At 47.6% G+C, this 21,118-nt stretch overlaps 1 protein-coding gene across 6 annotated transcripts in view; it reads left to right on the plus strand.

The window, feature by feature from the left end:
* Window positions 1-21,118, plus strand: part of MYO18A (myosin XVIIIA) — a 97,591-nt gene that overhangs the window by 21,023 nt on the left and 55,450 nt on the right. The window contains exon 1 of one of the 6 annotated variants that reach the window (XM_080923955.1): window positions 15,340-15,403. The exons of 4 other annotated variants lie outside the window; for them this stretch is intronic. Coding sequence is in view for 1 of the 2 variants with exons in the window: in XM_080923958.1 (XP_080780084.1) it covers window positions 15,398-15,403 (6 nt within the window). In the remaining variant the exon portion in view is untranslated. Of the gene's footprint in view, window positions 1-15,339; window positions 15,404-21,118 lie in introns of those variants that run through there. One more of the 6 variants, XM_080923958.1, reaches the window with a different exon arrangement.

Raw genomic sequence — 21,118 nt, forward strand, 5'->3', positions numbered from 1 at the left:
GCCATTGGAGACTTAGGGTTATGAGGGAGCCTACAATGTTCGGTCCAGGAGACCCTAGTGGAATGTGCCTATCTGCTGTCTGCTTGTCTCTGAGGGGTTGGAATGCGGCTTGGGCTCCAGGCTTCCTCTTCCCTCCTGCTGTTTTCCCTAGGCTGCCTCTGTGCTGGAATGTCAGCAGCCTGGGAAGGTTCTTGGTAAAGACCTCTTCCAGTCTCAGCAACAAATTCCAGCTGGAGCCTGGGGGCAGCTCCCACATGGGTATGGAGGCCACCAGAGAGGGCAACAGGAGTGCTAGGCCTGTGGGAACTGCTATGTTCTTGGATCTCAGGCTGGTGGACTTTTGGCCCTGACCAGCCCATATAGGGATCTCTCCCTCCCTTGTCCAGGGACAAGGAACCACAACTTCTCAGGAGTGGAAAGGGGAAGCCTGAGGAGAAAGGAAGCTGGCCCTTTCCCACAAGGCCTTGCCTTGTCCAGCCTTTACTTGAAACAGGAAGTAGCCTCAGATTCCATCCTCAGGTGGGGACTGCCTACCAGCACCAGGTTCTCTGGTCCACTGGGGCCATCCATTCACAGTAGGAGGTGACTCTCTCGAGTTTGTCAGCCATATCTATCCTCTCAACATTTCCAGGGCCTGGTTTCTTTCTTGGTGACCTTTGCAGCTCCTGTGCCCTTTGTCCCCTGATCTCATTTCTTCTCCCTCCCATTCCCATTTCTGTAAGGAGCTGACTCACTTCCTCTTCCCTGACTCCACTCACTGCCAGGCCCTGTGGCAAACAGGGTGTATGCCGGGAGGGAGATCTCACCCAGGGCACGGCCTTGGGACTCGGAGGCCAACCTTGGCTCTGGAGTAGGAGATGGGGAGGAGGGATGGCTCCAGGCCATAGGGAACCCCCTCAACCGTTGTGCAGTCTGGATAGGACATCAGGGAACACCTGCTTGTGTCACTCTGTGGGCTTGTTTGGGGAGGAGATTGACAGTCCTGTGATGAAGGAGCCTATGCTTCCACTAGAACTATAGGCTTCCATAGAAAGCTAGCGCTCAGCCCTGGGTGGCATGGGCTAGAGGCCAAGTGGTGACAGCACTGTCAGGCAGCTTGAGAACGTCATGACCCTTTGTGACACCCAGTCTCATGCACAGACCCATCACACTGAATGGACTGTACTTGAAGGTTTAAACAGAACCTTCTAGATGCCCAGCAAGGGACAAAGATTTGTGTCCTGTGTAGGTTCTTGCTGACGGGGCTCTGTCTCCTGCTTTCCTCTTTAGTGAACTGGTTTGGTTGTAGAATTGACGGCCGAAGCCTCTCTCTGAGCTGGCATCGGCTTCCACCTCTCTCCAGAGCTGTCCAGGCTGTAACAGCCTAGAGCTAGCTCCACACTCCAGACCCTGGGGGCACCCAGCTGGTGCTGAGCCTGGCACAGTCTTGCATCCTCCTGAGAAGATGCCACAGTTTCACAGGGTGAGATCAATTCCCCACTTATTCGGATGTTCATCGAGGTTAAAAAAAAAGTGGGGGTTGGAAAGATGGCTCAGTGGGTAAAGGGATACAGGACTTGAGTTTTGGTCAGTGTATGCACCGAAAAAGCCAAGTGTGTGGCTTTTGCCTATAATTCTAGCACTGGGGGGCACAGACAGGAGGGTCATGGAGGGTTAGCACTAGTCAGCAAGGCTAACTCATCAGTGAGCACCAGGTTCCGTGATAAAGAAGAGCTGGGCTGGAGATGGCTCAGCGGTAAAGACAGTATGGCTCCTGCAGTGGACCTGGGCTTGGTTTCTAGGATCTCACGCAGGCTCACAACCACTGTAACCCTAGTTCCAGGAGGTCCAATGCCCTCTTCCAGCCTCCAAGGGCACCAGGCACAGATGTGCAGGCAACACACTGATGCACATGAAATTAAAACAAAATAAATCTTAAAAAAGAAAGAAGAGAGAAAAGGCAGAAAAATGATAGAGGAAGATGCCTCACGTCAGCCTCTGGTCTACACACACAGGCGCGCACGCTCGCGTGTGCACACACACACACACACACACTTACAAACATGCATATACCACACATACACATGCACATACACATACATGCAGAGAGTAAGGAGAAGGGATAACTATCAAGAGAGCAACTGGGCCATGGCCTTTGAGGCAGGGTTTGATGGGAAGTGGGGTGCATACTGCTGTGGTCTGCCTTCCTGGAATCTAGTGACAGCAAACAGCCCTGTTCCCCAAAGCATTGAGCTATGCCTGGCAGTGCCCCATGTACTGTGGCCTTGGAGTTTGACCTCAGGACTTCTGAATGACAGGAGTTTCTTGTATAGGTTGTGGGGACTGGAGAAAGAGGGGTGGCAGCCCAACCCCCACCTGAAATGCCCATTCCCTAGCTGGTGGGAGCAAAACACACTGCACAGGCACATGGGGTCCTCTCTGCGTTAGCTTAGACACAGTTGCTAGCGCATGCTCCACTGCTCTCTGTGGTAGGACCCTTGGTATGGGAACGGCCTCTGTACTGCCCTCATACCCCTTGCAGAGCATTTTTGTTAGTAGCCCCCAGTCCTTCTTCCAGCCCTCACCTTCTTTATCCATACGAGACTTCACAGCAGAGGAGTGGTCTCTGAGAAGGCAAGGCTGTGGATGAGGGATCTGGCTGGCTGTGCTGTACATCTGTAATTTATCATTTCGCTTAGGAGTGGGAGGCAACAGAATCAGGAGTTCAAGTTTAGCATCAGCTACATAGCAACTGAGGTCAGTCTGGGCTACGTAAGACCTGGCCTCAACCAAAATACAAAAAAAAAAAAAAAAAAAAAACCCACCCCACCCCCAAAAAAACAACTAAAAACAAAAACAAAAGAGGGGCTGGAGAGGAGAGATGGCTCGGCAGCTAAGAACACTGACTGTTCCTCCAGAGGTTCTGAGCTCAATTCCCAGACACTACATAGTGGTTCACAACCATAGGCTATGGGATTCAATGCCCTCTTCTGGTATGTTTGAAGACAGCAACAGTGTGTTCATATACATAAAAGAAATAAATACTTCTTAAAAACAAAACAAAACACTTTTCTTACGAAAAGATCAGGGTTCAGTTCTGAGAACCTATATGATGGCTCACGGCATCTAGAACTCCAATTCTGGGGAATCTAACACCCTCTTCTGACCTCTGCAGGCACCAGGCATATACATAGTCCACATACATATAGACAGACAAAAACACTCATAAACGCAAGAAAGTAGAAAATTGAAAGCACTCAACTTATTAAAAAAAAAAAAAGTAAAAATGAGGGAGGGGTAACTTAATCTGTAAAGGGTGCTTTTTTTGTCCCTCACATTCTCTAAGTCCTGTGTAGTCCCCCTCCCCCAGACCCCTGGCAGCTTGTACTGTTGCAGTAGAAACAGATGCATGCACACAGGGGATAGGGGTTGGGTGGGTGGTTGGTTTTGTCTGTAGGAGCTGCTCCCAACTCGGCTGGGACAAGAAGAAAGAAGGCAGTTCAGAGAGAAGGGCCCAGACATCAGGACTGATTATGGTTTCGTGTGTGTGTGTGTGTGTGTGTGTGTGTGTGTGTGTGTATTTCACTGCATTGTAACATTTTGGGTAATGTGTGGGCTTTTGCTGGATTGCTTCTGGCTCAATGACCTTGAACAAATTCTTTCATTTCTTTGGGCCTATTTTTCTCTACTATTAAACAAGAGTTATGATGGTGCTTATAACTATTGTGAGGGGGCCTGGAGAGATGGCTTAGCAGTTAGGGGCACCAACTGCTCTTCCAGAGGTCCTGAGTTCAATTTCCAGCGACCATATGGTGGCTTACAACCATCTGTAATGAGATCCAATGCCCTCTTCTGGTGGGTCTGAAGGGAGAGACAGTGTATTTACATATATTAATTTTAAAAGATTTATTTATTAAATATGAGTTCACTGTAGCCGTCTTCAGACACACCAGAAAAGGTTATTAGATCCCATTACAGATGATTGTGAGCTACCATGTGGTCTCTGGGATTTGAACTCAGGACCTCTGGAAGAGTAGTCAGTGTTCTTAACCGCTGAGCCATCCCTTTAATCCAATAAATAATTTAAAAAAAATGTGAGGGTCGATGGACATAGCATATTTATAATCTCTTTGAGTAGTGCCTAAAAAACTATTAAAGTAGTTCCCCTTACCTCAGAAGGTAACAGGCCTGAAGTGGATGCCCAAACTCCTACATATACTACATCCTGTACATGGATATTTATGGTAAACTTTAATTTATAAATTAGGTACAGTAAGAGGTTAACAGTAGCAGTAAGATAAAATAATCCTAACAGAACATTGTAGTAAAACTTATAAATGTCCATGACACCAATCCCAGCATTTAGGAAGCGGAGGAGGAGCAGGAGTTCAAAACCACCCTGGGCTACATAACAAATTTGATGCCAGCCTAGGATACATTTTAGACCCTGTCTAAAAAACAAAATAAAAAACAATAAAACACCCCCCCACCCACAAAAAAAAAAAAAAAAAAAAAAAAAACCAACAAGCAAATGAGAAGCCTGATGAATTATTTGTTTCTAGAATTTGCCATCAAGTTGTTTTGGACTGCAGTTGACTGTGGCTAACTGGAACTATAGCAGGTGGGAACCAGGGCTGAGAGGATGAGCGTTGGGGCTCCAGAGTGAGCTTCTCTGTCACCCTCCTCTTCTGAACCCCGGCAAGGGCGTGGTGTCTGGAGTGGAGGCCATCTGCCGCAGAAGGGCTGCAGGCTCTGCTCCTGGTAAGGATGCAGCTGTGTGTCCTTTACTCTTGTCCTCAGGCAAGTGCCTTTGCCCAAGAGTCCTTCCAGTGGAGCTGGGGAAGAAGCCTGAACGTCCTCAAGGCCACTCTCAGCATGGACGGCCTGCTCTGAGCTCCAGCCTGCTCTTTATAGCCTCCTGCCAGCCTTTCAACCCATGCTGAGTTCTCTCTGTCTGTCTGGTCTTCTGTTTGTTTTCCAGTTGGCAAGCGTGCTCTTTTATCTGTCTTCCTGTCTGTCTTGCTCCCAGCAGTAGGGATCTCCAGTAGGGCTAAGCAACAAAAGGGGTGCTGAATTTAAAGGCAGCCCTTACCTGCTATTTCTTGGCGTCCTTGAGACACATTGGAGACTATGCAGACTCTCTTGTGTAGATTTTCTAGCTAATGGACCAGACCCCTGAGATTCAGGTCCCGTGGTAAAATGTGCTAGCAGTCAGATCTGCTCTGCTGTCTCACTCCTTTGTACCCAAGCAGAGTAGAGAGTGTCTGAGTCACTCCAGCAGGTGCCCAGAGTCCATTGTCCTCCTCCTCATTTGCCTCCCATGGCCAAAGTCCTGGCCTGGGACAAGGTGACTTCATTGACTTTATTGTCCCTTGAAGGTTTTGTTAGGACCCTTTCTGGGGCACTACCAATGACTGTGAGTCCTGCAGCCTGTGCTCTGGTGGGAAACCCTCAGGCTGCTACATTCCAGACATCTTACCCGGTGCCTGGCCCAGAGACTGTGGAAACAAGGATGGATTGTGCTGGACTGAGGGGCTTTCTCCCAAGCTAGGGCGCCTTGGGGTGGAGGCTGGCTTTTCTTCAGTCTCCCTCCATCTCTGTGGCATCTGGCTTCTGCTCATTGGCTGAATGCTAATTGTGACTGCTCCTTTTCCCCCATTTCTTCTTGAGGCCCAGAGAACCAGACTCCACACAGGGTGTAAGCAGACTGTGGGCAGGGGAGGGAGAGGACAGCAGCAAGTCAGGAACAGCATCTGAAGGAAGCTTGGACAACAATGACCACAGCCTGGCGGGGGACCTCCTGGGCCAGAACTGTCCAACAGAACATACTTGGAAATAGAAATGTTCTGTGGTCATGAGGCCACCAAACACTTGGAATGTGAAGAGCTCAACAGAGAAGCAGAACTCTACATTTTATTTGACTTTAATTTAATACAAAATATCCCTGGTATTTTTAATGTAATTTAAATTTAAATTGCTTTCATGGCTAGTGGCTACTGTGTTGAACACTACGGCTCCAGACGGCTCCTAGAAGTATGGAGTGGGGGCAGGGAAACTGTTCTTAAGGTCTTATCTCCTTCTGCAGAGTGCTCCCCCCGAATCCCCCATCCTCCAGGCTGAGCCTGGTGGCATTTCCCCTTCCTGTCAGGAAGGAAGGTTTGTTCTCTGGCAATTTCTCTACTTCACCAACTCTGGAATCCTGATGCCCCAGGGACAACAGGTCTCTGGCAATGTGCCACCACGCTGTGGCAGTACTTCTCCACCTTGCCAAGTGTGACTCTTGCCCAGCTTGGTAACACACAGGTGCTCACATGCCCAGTGGGTTTGGCGGGCTCTGCACGTGGGGGCGGGGGCGGAGACCAGGTAGGCAAAGCAGAGAAGCCTCTTCCTGCTTCTGTGGGGACTGGGCCTGGCTTTGTTGTTACTTCAAAGTGTTCTAGAAACAGGCCCCTTAAGGGCCTCAAGACCCCCCTCCCCAACCCCATTCAGGGGACCCTGAGAGTGCTTGACTTGCCTCTCTGACTTTGAGAGTCAGTTCTACAGGATGCCAGCTCTCACACCCTGGAAGACGACCTCCCTTGGGCTTTATTAAATCAGTGTGGCTGATCCTTAAAAGCTGGCATTCCTTTTTTCTTCTGTGGAAATAGAGAAAAGCGGTCTTTTATATGAAAAGAGCACAATGCCTCATTGTGCACGTTCTCGAATGTCAGCCAGACAGGACGGGATGTGAATATAGTGAATGTAGTGTAATTAGTAGACTCAAACCCGTCTCCCTGAGATTGGAGGCAGAGCCTGGTGAAACTGTCAAGACTGGTCCTGGGCTTTGAGCCTTGTGGAAAATTGGAAAGGCAAAAGCAGTTTGGAAATCCCCAGAGCTGGAGGAAATCCCCAGGGCCTGAGAATCCCTAAAGTGAAACAGTACCCCCAAAGCCACTGGTCCTTCTATGCATCCAGGGTCTGACTGTTTCATTTTAGGGGTAGACACCTGTTCTTGGTAGAATAGGCAAAAATGGTGCGCTAGACAGAGCTCTGAGCGAACCGCTGGATGTGTAAAACTGCAGTCTAGTGGAATGGAGGGGGTCCGGAGTGGCTGATCCTTGAGTCTTCAGGACAGAGATCTGTGACTGCTCTCCCTATATCCACGGCTTGTCTCAGGTGCTCACCACTACAAAACTCAAGACGTGGCTTGGATCTTTGAACTATAAACACAGGAATTCATTCATTCGCTTTATTCCATTAGTAAACACTTACTAAACATCTTCTACGTGTTGGAACTATTTCAGGTACTGAAGATGAGTCAGTAATTGGGGGAAAAAATGTAGGCGCCCAGCTCATTTTTGTACCTGCTTTGGCATCTCTCTCCTGGGTAAACTGAGAGGCCATTTTGCTGCTGCAGCCCCCCTTGAAGCCTCAGCTTCCCCAACGCTTGCTGGGGGCGGGCTCAAGCTGTGCCAGCAGGTCCATGAGAAGGGGAAGGCTTCCCTCTGCCGGCATCTGGTGGTACTGCAGAACGAAGTGGTTCTGGAGCTCCAGGCGCATGCGCCGGAACCTGGCTCCACCCATGCGCTGGCGGCTAGGCGGAACAGGAAGTGCAGCAGCAGTCAGGTCTGAGACTGATTTGGCCATGGAGGACTCCTAGTGTGTGGGCTTTCGGACAGTACAGGTTTCCTTTTACCGTCTCCTACCCTGTTGAAGTCATTTTTAGGATTCTTTAAGGAGTGTGGCTGCTTCCCTTTCAGGATCCCTTGACCACTTAGTGCTATTAAAATATGAAGGCACCCCTGCTCTGTCATTTTCTGTAAATGCTGTGTTTAAAGCTGGTGTTGAGGAACCTCAGAAGTAGTTCTCTGATGGGGTGCATCTGTCACGAATGATAGCTAGCGCCCTCCTACCCAAAAAGCATAAGTTCTGTGTTCTCTCCCCAGTCCTTAGGACTGAGTGCTTGAACCAGGGCACTCTATTAACTTCCCCTGAACAAGTTCCATTTGTTTTATGTTATTAGATATAGCAAATTAGTAATACAAACATGTAATTGGTACTCATTTATGGAAATAGTGTTATAATAATTTATTTTTAATTTTACTTTATGTGCATTGGTGTCTGTGAGGGCATCAGATCCCCTAGAGCTGGAGTTAAAGATGGTTGTGAGCTACCTTGTGGGTGATAGGAATTGAACCTGGATCCTCTGGAAGAGCAGTCAGCAGCGATCCTAACAGCTGAGCCATGTTGCAGTCCTATAGATTCTTTCACATTTGCTCATTATTATTATTATTTGTATGTATGTGAACATGCTATAGCACACGTGAATAAGAATTGGTGGATTCATTTCTCCCTACCATGTGGATTCTGGGATCAAATTCAGATGGTCCAATTTGGTAGTAAGTGCCTTTACCCACTGAACTATCTCAGCCTGATAGACTGAATTAAAAAAAAAAAAAAATGGAGACAGGTTCTCACTGTGCATCTCTGCCTGGCCTGGAACTCACTATGAACTTACAGAGATCCACCTTCTTCTGTCTCCTGAGTGCCGGAACTAAAGTTGTAGGTCAATATGTCTAGCTTCATGTGTGTGTGTGTGTGTGTGTGTCTGTATACACAACACACACAAGAGTTTTGTTCTTCAGAAAAAAACTAGGGATAATTAGGGCTGGGAACATGCTTTTGTTAAGGGTTTTAAAGAGAACCTCAGTTTTAGTGTTTCTATTGCTATGTATTTTCTGATTAAACTAACTGTCTGTAATAACAGCACTTGTGCGGCTGGAGGCCAGTCTGAAGTATTTATTGTAGTGAGATCCCGTCCCTGCAGATAAATAGACAAAAAAAAACCAAACCAAAACAAAAAAAACCCAGAAACAAACAAACAAACACAAACAAAAAGCAAAGCTCCTCCTTTTTTATGAATAAATAAGTAAATAAACAAACAAATAAGACCCACTCTCTTTAATGGCCTGGCTCCAAACTGTACTATGTGTATCTGACTCCCTCACCAGGAAAATTTCCCATCCTCTGAGCCTTCCCAGAACGTTTGGAGCACATTCGTACGTCAGTTATAACTATTGGGGTGTGTCTGTTCTTTCCTCTGTTGTTTTTCTCCCCCCCTGAGGAAGTCAAAGCTAAGTCACTATTTGCTGCCACTCACATCCTGTGTTTGCCTCGTCCCTAACAGAGTCCAGGGGTGGGGGAGTGACGGGTCACCACAAACATCCCACCCATGCCCGCTCAGAGGGTAGTTAGTTCTCTCGAGATGGAAAGGAGCCAGACGGTGCGTTTCCCCACAGCATTCCCTGTGGGGTGTTACATGTGTAGCTCTGCTAACTACAGGGCCAGCTTCCTCCGCCTCCTCCAGCTCCCCACCAGGCTTCCCATGGCTCTACTTAGCTATTTGCAGGACCAAGGACTTCTCACCCCACCGCTCAAACAGCATGGCAGTGCAGAGCACTGAATTTTTGGCCTCATGTGGATATCCGCTTTACTGGATCCCATTCCATCCAGATTATTATTCAGTTTAGTTGTGTTTTGTTTTTATTAGTTTAATTAATTTCATGTATGTGAGTACACTGTCGCTATCTTCAGACACCCCAGAAGAGGGCATCGGACCCCATTACAGATGGCTGTGAGCCACCATGTGGTTGCTGGGAACTGAACTAGGCCTTGCCTGCAGGGCTTCAAGCACACTAGGAAGGCACTCTACCACGGAGCAACAGCCCTCCAAATTCATTTAGATGAATAAAACTGAGTTTATTAGGGGTTACTTACAGAGTGATGGACACGGGACCGATGGACACGGTCTTCTTGATGCCACCAATCTGTCTCCAGCATCAAAGTCCTATTTTATCTGGTCCTAGTCTACAGAATAATTGTAAACCTGGCTCTGAGTCCTACCCGGTATCTCACTCCAGGGCCAGACAACTAAAAGGCACGGATCAGAGCAAAGTCAGGGAAAGCCGCACACTGTGTGTTCCATGTTTTCTTATCGGGGTTTCTGCCCATCTCAGCAAACACCATCCAGCTGTGGTAAGATGGCGTGTTTTGCTGTAGCCTGGCAAGTAGAGAGCAACTAAACAGCAGCTTGCATGCAAGGTGGCGTCGACTCTGGCGAGAGGACCAGTCTCTACAGATAGCATATGAAGGAGGCAAAAGTGGTCCTGATGGGAGAGCAGGCTTAGATACCTGATCAACCAGTGGCCATTCAGAACATTAACTTGGGCTCTGTAGTCACAGCATACGCACAATAAACTCCAATGAGTCTGATTGTATGTTTGTGGAAGAAATTATATTGGCCCAAGATTACTGAAAATAGTATTTTGGGTATTATTATATGCTGTGCACAGTGTATAGTGTGCTTCCACGGTGATAGATCGTATAGAATGGTACAGAGGTTCCCTCTTATCCACAGGAGATGTGTTTCAAGATCTGTAGTAAATGCCCAGAAGCTTGGCTGATAATGAGTCCTAGAAATAATGTATTTTTCCTACTTGCATACCTATGCTAAAGTTTAATTTATAAATTGAGCACAGTAAGAGATTAACAGTAAGTAATGACATAGCAGCAATAATAACAGTATGCTGTGATTAAAGGTTACATAAATGTCAGCTCTCTCAAAGAGTCTTACTGTGGGGCTGCAGAGATGGCTCAGTGGTTAGAGCACTGACTGTTCTTCCAGAGGTCCTGAGTTCAAATCCCAGCAACCACATGGTGGCTCACAACCATATTTAATGGGATCTTATGCCCTCTTCTGGTGTGTCTGAAGACAGCTACAGTGTACTCGTATACATAAAGTAAATACATCCTTAAAAAAAAAAGTCTTCCTGAGTTCTCGCCTATAGAAAGTACTCAGCGGTTAAGAGCATTGGCTGCTCTTCCAGAGGTCATGAGTTCAATTCCCAGCAACCACGTGGTGGCTCACAGCCATCCACAGGGGAAGCTGACGCCCTCTTCAGGCAGGAAGATGAATATGCAGCAGAGCACTCACACATTAAATAAGTAATTTTTTTTTAAAGTCCTTTTCAGCTTCTCTCTGGTATATCTGAGTTTCTGGCCTCATCACTCCCTCTTTAGGGGCAGAATTAACTTATCTAACAGTCCAGTGATTGAATCCAGGGCTTTATACATGCTAGCGAGGTACTCTACCACTGAGCTCCCTTCTCATCTCTAGGTCATTAAAAGTAGGATTAATGTTCTTGAATACAGCCCTGGGATCCTGTGATAGTCGGCCTCATAACCAGGATGGCCACTCTGTGACATCTGGACAGATAGCATTTATGGCACAGATTCGTGTCTAGGAAGAGTGGGACAATGGGAAATTTCATCATGCCACTCAGAATTATGTGTAATTTAAAGCTTATAAAAACTTTATTTCTGGGGTTGTCTAATAATTTCAGACCATGACTAACCTCATCTGAAACTGTGGGCCATGAAGCTGCGCAGAGAGGGATTGCTATGGATACAGACCCACGTGCACTATATACTTGATGAACAATTTTAGGGTTTTTTTTTTTTTTTTTTGGGAGGGGTCATTTTTGTGTGTGTGGGTGTTTTGCCTACATGGATGTCTGTGTACCATGTGTGTTCCTGATGCTTGTAGAGGCCAGAAGTAGGCATAGAGTCCTCTGGGCCTGAACAGACAGTTGTAAGCTACCATGTGGGTGCTGAGAACCGAATCCAGGGGTTTTGGACTATATTCTGTTTGTGTATTGCATGACTTTAGAATCTAATGTTACATAATGTGTGACTCTCCATATGTAACAGAGTATCACACTAAGTTTGTAGGTATAGATATTGAATACGGTGGTCGTAAATAATAATTTAAATAATGGGTTGTTTTGTGTGTGTGTGTTTTTTAAATATTTATTTACTTTACGTATATGAATACATTGTAGCTGTCTTCAGACACACCAGAGAGGGCATCAGATCTCATTACAGGTGGTTGTGAGCCACCATGTGGTTACTGGAGCCAACTCTCCCACTTTTAAGATAAGAGTATTTACATTTTCCTCTTGTGTGTGTGTGTGTGTGTGTGTGTGTGTGTGTGTAGTCCACAGGTGGACACTGGGTGTTTCCTTCTACCTTTTTGTGTGTGTGTATGTTTGTTTTTTGAGATAGGGTGTCTCTATTAGCCCTGGCTGTCCCAGAACTCACTATGTTGATGAGGCTGGTCTGAAACTCACAGAGATCTACCTATTTCTGCTCCCGGTGTCCTGGGATTAAAGAAAGGTGTGCACTACCATACCTGGCTTCCCTCAGTCATTTTTTAGTAAAAAGTTACATATTTAATTTGTATACATCTGTGTCTGTTTTTTTTTAAGATTTATTTATTTATTATTTATAAGTACACTGTAGCTGTCTTCAGACACACCGGGAAAGGGCATCAGATCTTATTACAGATGGTTGTGAGCCACCATGTGGGTGCTGGGAACTGAACTCAGGACCTCTGTAAGAGCAGTCAGTGCTCTAACCACTGAGCCATCTCTCCAGCCCTGAACTCACGTCTTTATGTTTATACAGCAAGTGTTTTCACTCATTGAAACACCTCAGCTATTTACACTTTGTTATAGGTCCCCTCCCCCCACAAGCTGGGGATGGAACCCTGGAACTCAAACACGTTAAATAAATACTCTATCTCTGAGGCCCCAGCCCTGAACAGCGGTTTTAGAACGTTCTACGCACTAAATCTTCTACCCTATGCTAACTTTATGCTCTAGGTGCTATTATGTCCTCTACTTTACACTGAATTATAGAGTAGCAGTTGTTGTATATAATTACTATGTGAAAGAGTCTAGGTTAAGCTGGGAAAGTGTGGGTCTGAATTTATCTTTAACCGTGGCATACTGTGAATGAGTATGACTTTTCAAGCAGTGGTTCTCAGACTTTAATGTGTGTCAGAATCACTAGAAGCCTGGCTGAGCCTCAAATGCTGGGCACCAGTGCTCCGGATGCAGAGGCTTTAGCATTTCTAGCCAGTGCCCACTTGATGTGGATATTTCTGGTCTGGGGACCAAACTTTGAAAACTAAATCTTTTTCTATCCCTTACTTGCTTTTCATTGACAAGCTTAATCTTCAGCGAAGAGATGCAGGGAATTAAAGTCACCTGCCCACCCACCCATCCACCCACCCACCCATCCATCCACCCACCCATCCACCCACCCACCCACCCATCCATCCATCCATCCATCCATCCATCCATCCATCCATCCATCCATCCATCCATCCATCTGTTAGGCATATTACTACAGGGCTTTATGCTTGGTTCAGTGGGCTTGGCTTAAGCCAGAATCACCAGGAGCCTGGCTTGGGGAGCACACACCTGTATTGCCAGCTTCAAAAGCCTGAGACAGGAGGATCTCAAGTTCAAAGCCAGCCTGAACTGCTTAGCCAGATTCTCTCGAAAACAAAACAACATAATAAGCATGGTAGTGTATGCCTGTAAGCCTGGCATTTGGGATGCTGAGGCAGGAGGATTAATTGAGGGTTTGAAGTGACTTGGACTGTATAATGAGTTCCCAGTCAGCCTGTGCCCTAAAGTGGGGTTGCTTCACAAAAAGCCAAAACCAGGGCTGGAGAGAGTGCTCCGTGGTTAAGAGCCTTTGCTTTTCTTGCACAGGATGTGGGTTTGGTTCCCAGCACCCATGTGGTGGTTTGCAACTATATACAACTCCTGTTCTGGGAGTTCTGACACCCTCTTCTGACTCCCTTGGACACCAGAAATGCATGGGCTGTACAAACAACATAAATAAAGCACTCAAAATAAGAGCAAAACAAACCAAAAACCACTGAAAGAATCATCTGGGGTGTTTTAGAAATCCCAGTGCTCAGGGTTCCATCCCAGACCAATTAAATCAGAAGCCGAGAGGGAGATCAGACGTCATATCCTATACTGAAGCCCGAATTCTGAAGCATTCAAGACTTCAGTGAGCATTGCTGTGCTCAGAGGACCCTTTGACAGCTGCATTGTCCCAGGAGGACCTCCCTAGGAAGAAACACCACTTCCCTAGAAAGCAGAGAAGCGTGTTTCCTGATAGCCTGTGTATTCGCGCATATGTGTGTGGGGTGACAAGACTAGGTGACTTGCACAGTGTCATGTAGAAAGATCATAGAGACCTGGCAGTGGTGGTCTACACCCTTGATACTAGCACCTGTGAGGCAGAGGCAGGCAGATCTCTGAATTCAAGGCCAGGCTGGTCTACAGTGTGAGTCCCAGGACAGCCAGGATTCTACAGAGAAACTCTGTCTACAAACAGATCAAAGGCAGGAGAACTGGGCTTGGTCCTTTTGGGCAGTTCTTATTGTTTTCTTCCGGGGGAATGTAATAGCTGCAGGACCACAGGTGCTTAAAATTAACTGTATGTGACGAGCTTGGGTTTTTCCAATCCCTCCCTCCCTGGAAAGGAAGAAGGAAGCAATGACTATTTCCATTTTCCACAGACACTTGGCAGGCCCTGCCTTTTCCCTCAATTGCTCTTTTTCCCAGCACCCATCTCAGCCTCTAGGGTATCTGGTAGTGTTAACTAGAGCCAGGCCAGGGTTTCTAACAAGGAACACAAGTTCTTTGCTGGCAACCATTGTTCACTGGCCAGACACCCCCAGCTTTCTCCATTTGCAGGGCCTTGAGCTCCCCACCCCTCCCCACCCACCCCACTTTCCTCTGCCTATGCAGCTGCTGGCTGGTGTGTGGGAGAAGGAAATGTGTGTAGAGGGAGAGCAATTGATTCTCTGCAAGTCTCCCATGTGTCTATTCTAATGAGGCAGCAGCAGGAGACCTCACTCAGGCTGATCTGTGGGTCTCCGCTCTTGCCGGACCTTACAGGATTGCTGTGAGGTTGCTGCCTGGGCTTAGCGTGTGTGGGCCCTGCATTGTCATATTGGATGTAGTGTTAGTGTCTCTATACAGTACTTAGATGGCATAGTTAGGCATATGATCGAAGTATTCTCCAGTACACTGTGCTGCGATTGAGCTCATGCATGCTGGTATGTGCGTGTATGTGAGTGCGCATGTGCTAGTCTCAATCTTGGCCTGTGGGGCCGGGGGCTGCAGGTCTCAAATTCCTTTGCTATTTTTAGGGGACATATCAGCTCAGCTGTTCAGGAGCCTGAGTGTGTGTCAGAAGGAAAGTGCCACCCTTCCTGTCTCCTGTCCCTAACCCCAGTGCACTGTCTGTCCCCGACCCATGCCCTTATTTGAAGATCTTCCTTTCCCTTCTACCCAGACCCCATTGCTCTCTGGCTGTGGACATACCTGGTACCAGCAGTCCTTTAGCCTCTGCTGTCTCCACAGCTCTGGCAGGGTTGGGCAGCTGCAGCGGGAGGGGCCTAGGACAGGGAGGGGACCAGGGGCGGGGCTGAAGCCTGTGCTATTCTGAGCTGCTAAAGGGAGCAGCAGAAAGAGGAGACTCCTTGCTCTGGGCTGCTCCAGGCCAAGCCATGCGGGTGAGTGTCCTTCTGACCCCAACCCCGGAAATGTCCCGGCCTCCCCACAATGTTTCCTCATTTAGGAAAGGGAAGGCGTCCTGTTATTTCCCCAGATGTGGCAGAAGTAGGTGGAGAGGAAGGGGTGGGGCTGCCTAGGGGCTCCTCTCTCAGTCACTTGGCTGAAAGTACATGGCCCCAGCTGCCGCAAAGCCCCTAAGAGGCAAGGCATATACTGGCTCTGACTCATGATTTGGGGAGGTTTGATGGGGAACCATCTTCTAAACCTCAGTTTCCTGGGGCTGCCTCCACCACCCCACAGACTGAGGCACTCCTTTCCCACAATGCTGACTGCTGGGACGCTTTTATTTCTTCCAAAGCCCAGGAAACCAGGCATGTCTTTGGAGAATTTGGTCCTGCTTTGGGCTGATGTGGTAACCTCCTCTGCCCTCTTACTCTGGACTAGATGGGTCCTAGTGGTTGGCTGGAGTCTTCTTACTGTCCTCAAGAAGAACCTAGCATGGCCTCTTCCATTCCTATACCCAAGATACTTAGAAGAGACACATCTCAGAGCCTGTCTGAGAGCCTTTTTGCCTTAATTTAAAGAAACATTTTTATCTTTATTCGTGTGTGTGTGTGTGTGTGTGTGTGTGTGTGTGTGTGTGCGCGCGCGCGCGCACGAGCCTTGGTTTGTGTGTGGAGGTTAGAAGACAATTTGTGGGAATTAGTTCTTTTCACCATGTGAGTTCTGAGGGCCAAACCCAGGTCCTCCGGCTTTAGCAACAAGCATCTTTACCTACTGAACCACCCTGCCAGCCCAGGACTCTCTTTTAGCAAATTATTCCAGAGAAGTAAGTTCCTTAAAAAAGCAAGTGAGGAGAGACATAGCTGCCTCCCAGGCCATTCTGCCCTCCCCTCTGCTCCTCCAGCCACTAAGGGTAAGGTTTTCGATTGAGTCAGCAGTTGGCAGAGTGTAGGCTGGCTTGGTGCGGAGGTGTATCAGAAGCCTGAGATGTGTCCCTAGCATTTGTATCTCTGTGCCCAAAGAACTGCCCTGTTCTTTGGCTGCCAAGCTGGCACTGCTGTGGAGGTGTGTGGGGGCAGAGCAGGGTAGTGCTGGAGGGAACTCTTCACTCTGGGAGCAAGGAGCTTCCTGCTCTAGTCTACTCCCCCCCATCCTGCATACCCACTACTCCCCCCCCATCCTGCATACCCACTACTCCCCCCCATCCTGCATACCCACTACTCCCCCCCATCCTGCATACCCACTACTCCCCCCCATCCTGCATACCCACTACTCCCCCCCATCCTGCATACCCACTACTCCCCCCCATCCTGCATACCCACTACTCCCCCCCATCCTGCATACCCACTACTCCCCCCCATCCTGCATACCCACTACTCCCCCCCATCCTGCATACCCACTACTCTCCAGCCCACCCAGGCCACCACCACCTTCTCTGTCACAGACTCAGGGCCATGGGAAATGGCAAAGTGCCCTGAAGAGGAGCCTTGAATGTCCTGAGAGGGGAGGCCTCCAGCAGGCCTGGCTGTCAGTCTGAGGAAACCCTGGCCCTTCTGTAACTGCAGTGGCGGCAGGAAGCTGGTCCCATGGCACCTGCTTCCTCCAGCCGGGTGGGCAGTGGCCCAGGGTTTTCTGCTGCTTTCTGTTCCGCCCTGCTGTGGGGGAGGGCTCAGCTAGAGGCTGGCTCTGAGGGCCAGCTCTTCTTCCTCTCCTCCTTTGGCTGGCAGTGTGGCCTTCAGGCCCTTCCCTGCAGAACTCTCCTCTTTGTAGAGCGGTCACGAGTGTAGAGCCATGGAAGCTACTGCTTTCTACCCATGCTGTTGGTCCAGCCACTGATGTGGAAGGCCCACGGTATAGATAACCAAGGGTGGTATGGGGGAAAACTGACCAGGTTCCCTTAAAGTAAGCCCTAAAGGCTCGGTAAAGGACAGATCTGAGTGTGCACTTTAGATCTGCCACTTGTTGTCATGAGACTGTAGCAAAGATACGTGATCTTCTGGGTCTTCCTTTGCTCATTTGCAAAGCAAGACTCATGCTGGTGTCTACTTCAAAGGGATGTTGTGAGCATCAAATGGGATAATGCTTGTTAGGGGCTGAGCACCAAGCCTAGCACCAAGAAGATGCTCAGTAGGATGTACTGTTGGCTGGATCTGTTGCTCAGGGGCAGACAGCTTGTTTAGCATGGTGAGGCACTGGGTTTGCTTCTCAGCACCGCAAAAAAGAAGCTACTGCCATTGTGCTATTCTTTTTCTCCCTTCCCTGTTCCTCAGATAGAGAGGTGCTGTGGTGAGACTATCAAGGGGAGATTCTCCTGAGAGCTCCCCTTTGTGCCTTGGAATTGGGGTGAAGAGAGAGGAACATTGTCAACATTGTTAGCACAGGGCAAAAGGCGGAAACTTACCTCAGCCACTGATGGCATTTCTGTCCCCTCTAGACACAGTCTCTGTCTTGGAGTTACTTGCTGCTCTTGGGAATTGGATGCCTGGCTTAGACATGTAACACTTTAAAAAAAAAAAAAACATTTATTTTTATGTATATGAGTAGAGTGTAGCTGTCTTCAGACACAGCAGACAAGGGCATCTGATCCCATGAACTCAGGACCTCTGGAAGAACAACCAGTGCTCTTAACTGCTGAGCCACCTCTCCAGCCCCAACACTCAACAACATTCATCCAGGCTGGGTATTCCTGGCCTGAGGGGCTGCCCAGTGGGTATGCGTATCCTTAGGGTCTTTGACCTCCTGTATTTCTTTCTTTCCTTTTTTTCTTCTCTTCCTTCTTTCTTTCTTTCTTTCTTTCTTTCTTTTTTTTTTTTTTTTTTTTTTTTTTTTGAGATCTATTTAATTTTGCATGCATTGGCATTTTGCCTGCATGTAGGTCTGTGTGAGGGTGCCACATCCCCTGGAGTGGGAGTTATAGACAGTTGTGAGTCACTATGTGGGTACTGGGAATTGAACCTAGGTCCTCTGAGAGCAGCCAGTGCTCTTAACCACTGAGCCATCTCTCCAGTCCGACCTCCCCTTTTCTTAACACTGTATTGTGGTAGCTAAGAGAGGTTGTGGGTGTTGACATGGGGGGGGGGAGGGTAAATCCTGGCCTTGTTTCCCTGAGTGACAGGTGCCTTTGAGGCCGGAGGGTAGACAGTATCTCAACAGATTTCTCTTTGAAAACAAATGTTTCTAGCTACTATCCCCCCCTTTTAATTGACTATTTATCCATCCTTTCAATAAAAACAAGCAGTAAGTAACTACTACACTGCAAAATAAATAGCAAGTATGTCTATTGTGTCTAATTTGCAGCATTTACAAAATTATTGTGATCACCATTTGCATGCTATTTATATTCTTGTTCTTTTTGATTAATGTCATTTTGTGTGGAATTTTCCATATGGTTCCATTGTCCACATCTTTGTCGGTGTAAATGGCAGCATACCCATGTGTTGGACTGAAGCCATTGTTTCCCTAACGGGCTCTTATTCCAGTCCCTTGGGCTGTTTGCAGTTTGACTGTTGTGTAGAGTGCACCCTAAAAAAATGCTTGTATGAGCTTGTAAGTTTTCTTTTCCTCTTTGTTTCTTGATGTCAGCTCACTCACTGGGCATGCAGGTGGGCTGGCTAAGTCAGAGAGAATGTGTATCCCTGCCTTCTTCATCCTGGTCCCCAAGTTTGCTATCTCTTTATCATTTACCATTGATAAGTTTGGAAGTTACACCTCTCTTGCTTGTGACACATCTCTGAGAATCAGGATGGACAGGGATTATTCTCTGTAGTGTGTAAGGGGCAAAGAGACCAGATGGGAACGAGCTTTGGGCCAAGAACCCTGGCTTCACTCCTGTTTCCTCCATTGTATATGACTAACCTATACCTAATTACCATAGCCTAATGGTGTGATGGGTAAGAGAGAGTCTGGGCCGGGAGGAAATCCCAGTCAGGGGATGACATAGTTACCAAGACCTCCTGGCTGCGATGCCAGCTCTGCACTTAACTGAGGAGCCCCAGTGCTCTCCCTCTTGTCCTTCTCTGCAATCCGGTTGCTCTGAGGGGGGTGAGGGGTGAGATGCCTCAGAGGAAAGTGCTCCAGCAAGGCGACTGCTTTCCTATCGGAGGTCAGAGGTGACATGGGGAGGGAGATGGCCAGGGTCTCAGAAGGTGATGGGGACATACTAGAGTCTCCCTTTTGTAAGTCCAGAGACTTAGTTTGGAAAAATTGGGCACAAGTGAAGTCACACTGCCACACTGTGCCTTGGCACAACACCGAAGAAGAGAAGACAATGGAGGAGGCAGTTTAGACTTTGGAGTTGGATCAACTTTAAATTAAATCCAAGTTTCACTAGGGAGGTGGAGGCAAGAAGATCAAGAGTCTGTGGTCATGTTTGGCTGCACAGTGAATTGAAGCAGGTATAGGCTGACTCAAAACAAAACAAAACAAAACAAAACAAAAAACAACCCTCTCCCAAAGAACAAAATCCCTGTCTCATCCTATATCATCTTTGTGACATAATGGCTGTCAGAATTTTTTCTTGGTCAGCAAAATAAAAATAATGATTCCATGTCAGAAGATTACATTAGGGGGTTGGAGAGATGGCTCAGCAGTTAAGAGCACCGACTGCACTTCCAGAGGTCCTGAGTTCAAGTCCTAGCAACCACATAGTGGCTCACAACCATCTGTAATGAGATCTGATGCCCTCTTTTGGTGTGTCTGAAGACAGTGACAGTATACTTATATGTAATATAATAAATAAATCTTAAAAAAAAAAGATTACATTAGAAAATCCAGATTAGTTGGGTATGGTGTACATATGTGTAATTTCAGCACCCAGGAGGGCTAAGGCAAGATGATCGATCATGGCAAAGCAAACCTGGTCTATAGAGTGAATTCTAGGCTAGCCTGGGCTACATAGCAAGACCCTGTCTTTAAGAACAAATAATAAAACGAATTAGGCTGAGGAGACGGCCCCTTAGGTGAATGCTGCACAGCATAAGGACTGGGTTTGGTCCTAAGCATTCATCTACAAAAGTCCTGGTGTGGTACTGTGTACCTGCAGCCCACCACTGGAGAGTGGAGACAGGGCGGGGCCAGGAGTTGTCAGCCAGCTAGACTAGTTGAAAACGTGAGGTCTGGATCTATTGACAGACTCTGCCTCAAACATTTTTAAATGGAAGGGCTGGTGAGTTGGCTCAGTGGCTCAGTCAGTGCTCCCCAGCCTGATAGCCTGAGGGTAACTCCACAGGACTCACATGGTTGGAGAGAACCAAGTCTGCCAGTTGTCCTCTGATCATACATGCATCATGGTGTATGTGTGCATGTGCAAACACACACAAATAAACGTAATAAAGTTTTAAAAAATGATGTGGAGATGTGATTAAGAAAGGCATCCTGATGCTAACCTTTGGCCTCTTTTCTGCATGAATGGATACACCCACATCCACACACGAATAAGTGAATGGAAGAGTGCATGAATGGATGAAAGGAAGAATGAATAGATAACTAGGGAAATTTATGCTAAATACCTTGTATAGAGTCTACTTCAATGTAGGCATTTCTTGTTCAGTAGTTAGAGTTGGAAATGGCTGAAGAGAACCCGTGGTCCACAGCAAGTCTCTAGCTCTGGGAGAAACTTGTTTGCACATCTGGAGTCACGGCTACAGAGGCATTGCCATCAGCTCTGGGGCCAGAGTTCCTTCTCTGCTCCATATTGGATAAAGATGGCCTGC

Source organism: Micromys minutus, assembly GCF_963924665.1.
Source record: "Micromys minutus genome assembly, chromosome: 10".
Lineage (NCBI taxonomy): Eukaryota > Metazoa > Chordata > Mammalia > Rodentia > Muridae > Micromys > Micromys minutus.